Here is a 2,054-nt window from a genome sequence, read left to right as displayed (position 1 = left end):
CGGTAGCTTTACTAATTTTCAAGCATGTGAAAGCGATAGATGTTATAGAATTACTGGCCAGTCATATGACTCTTGAAACAGTGCCATTTAGGAATTCTTTATCATTCGCAAAAATACCACTGAAAAGGTCTGCTATAGTTTTAGAGTCGTATATAAAAGTGGTATTATGCATGGTACATCAACATTTTCAGTTAATTTAACGCGCTTATTCAAAAGGATAACTTCGTACTTTTGATCTCCTCATCGATGCCTTTTAAACTGTACTTCTCTTTAATTTGGCTAAAACTTAATGTTATTTGTGCAACTGCCGTGAAATCATTTGACTTAAAATGACGTTTCTGTAAGCGTCTTAGTTTATTATGATATTTAGCTGATATATATTTTTCGTTAGGTTTACTAAACCTGTACGTCCAAACCGGAGGAAACAGGAATCTAGACAAGAGACAACGATCAGACAGAATGTGCTGAGGACATGAGAAATAGTTATCCCAGTTCGGGAATTTAACCAGTGAGCGCAGGAGATCCCAGTCAGCATGCTTATAGTCTCTATATTGACTCGTTGTTTCCATTTTTTTATTTATTTGAACACATAAATATTTGTACAAGGGAGTGCCACACAAAACAACGAGAATCCGAAGAGAGAAAAAAGAAGGTAACGAGCGTTAAAAAGAGAACAATAACGAACAGATTACTGTAAGGTAGTGTAGTAGTAATAAAAATAATAATAATAATAATAATAATAATACTGGGGGGAACGAAAAGGTACAATCAGAAGAAATCTTTCAGGTAAGGGAGACACAACCACTTTTTATGAAGAAAGTAAAAGAAGGTTACAGCAGGATCGCCACTGGCTTCTATTCTGAGCCATATCTGATAACGTCTCTAGCCACTGTGTAGCACCATCTCTCGGACCCCAACCAGGGAGTCGTGAAGGACCAACACAAGCCAGTCCTTTGCAGATTTCTTTCATGCCACGACACCATGTCATGCACTAACCACCTCTCCGCTTCTTCCAACCAGTCCCAGAGTCGGCAAATAATGCACGACGTGGAATTCTCTGGGACGACATTCGTAGAACATGTCCAAGCCACCGAAGTCGGTGTTTCAAAATGGTGACATAGATTGCATTATCGTCTCTGTGCCCGGACGCACGATGCCGAACTTCTGCATTACTGACATGGTGTTGCCAATGAATGTCATCAATCCTTCGGAGACAGCGATGATCGAACACAGAGACTTGTCTAACATCCTCAACTCGGAGAGGCCATGTTTCACAAGCATGGAACAGAACTGCTCTCATCGACGCGTTGTAGATCCGACTTTTTACAGACAGACTAGCATCACGAAGGCGCCAAAGATGGCCCAGATTGGCATAAGCCACTCTGGCTTTCACTATTCGTGCATTGATCTCATCACTCATGCCACCACCAGCACTTATGCAGCTACCCAGATACACGAACTTCTCGACTACGTCTATCTGCTCACCATCCAGGGTGAGTACAGGATTGGAATCCTGCCAGTCTTGTAGAAGTACTTTGCACTTCGAAGGTGCAAAGCACATACCATACCTACGGACACTGATTGTCAACTGATTAAGTGAGGATTGCATGCCTTGGGCATTATCGCACAGTAAGACAATACCGTCCGCATACTCAAGGTCGAGAAGTCTTTCTCCAGGCAACAGATCCACATCGCCATTACTTACATCCATCAGAACTGTTTCCAGAATGTCATCGATGGCAAAGTTGAAGAGGAATGGTGAGATTGTGCAACCCTGCTTAACTCCACTGCTCGAATGGAACAGTGGAGAAAGGTGGTTGTATGCCCTCACTCTGCCCGAGGTTTTTGTTTATAGGGTCCATACTATTGAAGAAGGGTTTTTTGTATGGGTCTGTTATAAAAGGGATAGATAGGGAAAGCATGAACAACTATTTTATAGTAATTGCTAGTGTCTTTAGTTCTTGCTTAAGATCATCATACTTTGATAAAGAGCCCGCTTTAGGACGTATATCGCTTAATTGCCTATAGATATTGTCTAATTCACTCTTAATATT

At 41.3% G+C, this 2,054-nt stretch overlaps 1 protein-coding gene across 1 annotated transcript; it reads right to left on the bottom strand.

The window, feature by feature from the left end:
* Window positions 1-805: 805 nt before the first annotated feature.
* Window positions 806-1,708, bottom strand: MS3_00009191 (uncharacterized protein). The gene has a single exon (XM_035733261.2). It carries the CDS (start codon window positions 1,607-1,609, stop codon window positions 992-994), a length of 618 nt encoding a protein of 205 aa, XP_035587583.2. The 5' UTR covers window positions 1,610-1,708; the 3' UTR covers window positions 806-991.
* Between the last annotated feature and the right edge of the window lie 346 nt (window positions 1,709-2,054).

Source organism: Schistosoma haematobium, chromosome 5, assembly GCF_000699445.3.
Source record: "Schistosoma haematobium chromosome 5, whole genome shotgun sequence".
NCBI classification, from domain to species: Eukaryota; Metazoa; Platyhelminthes; class Trematoda; order Strigeidida; family Schistosomatidae; genus Schistosoma; species Schistosoma haematobium.
The sequence above is the reverse complement of the archived record's forward strand: the minus strand, read 5'-3'. Positions and strand labels throughout refer to the sequence as shown.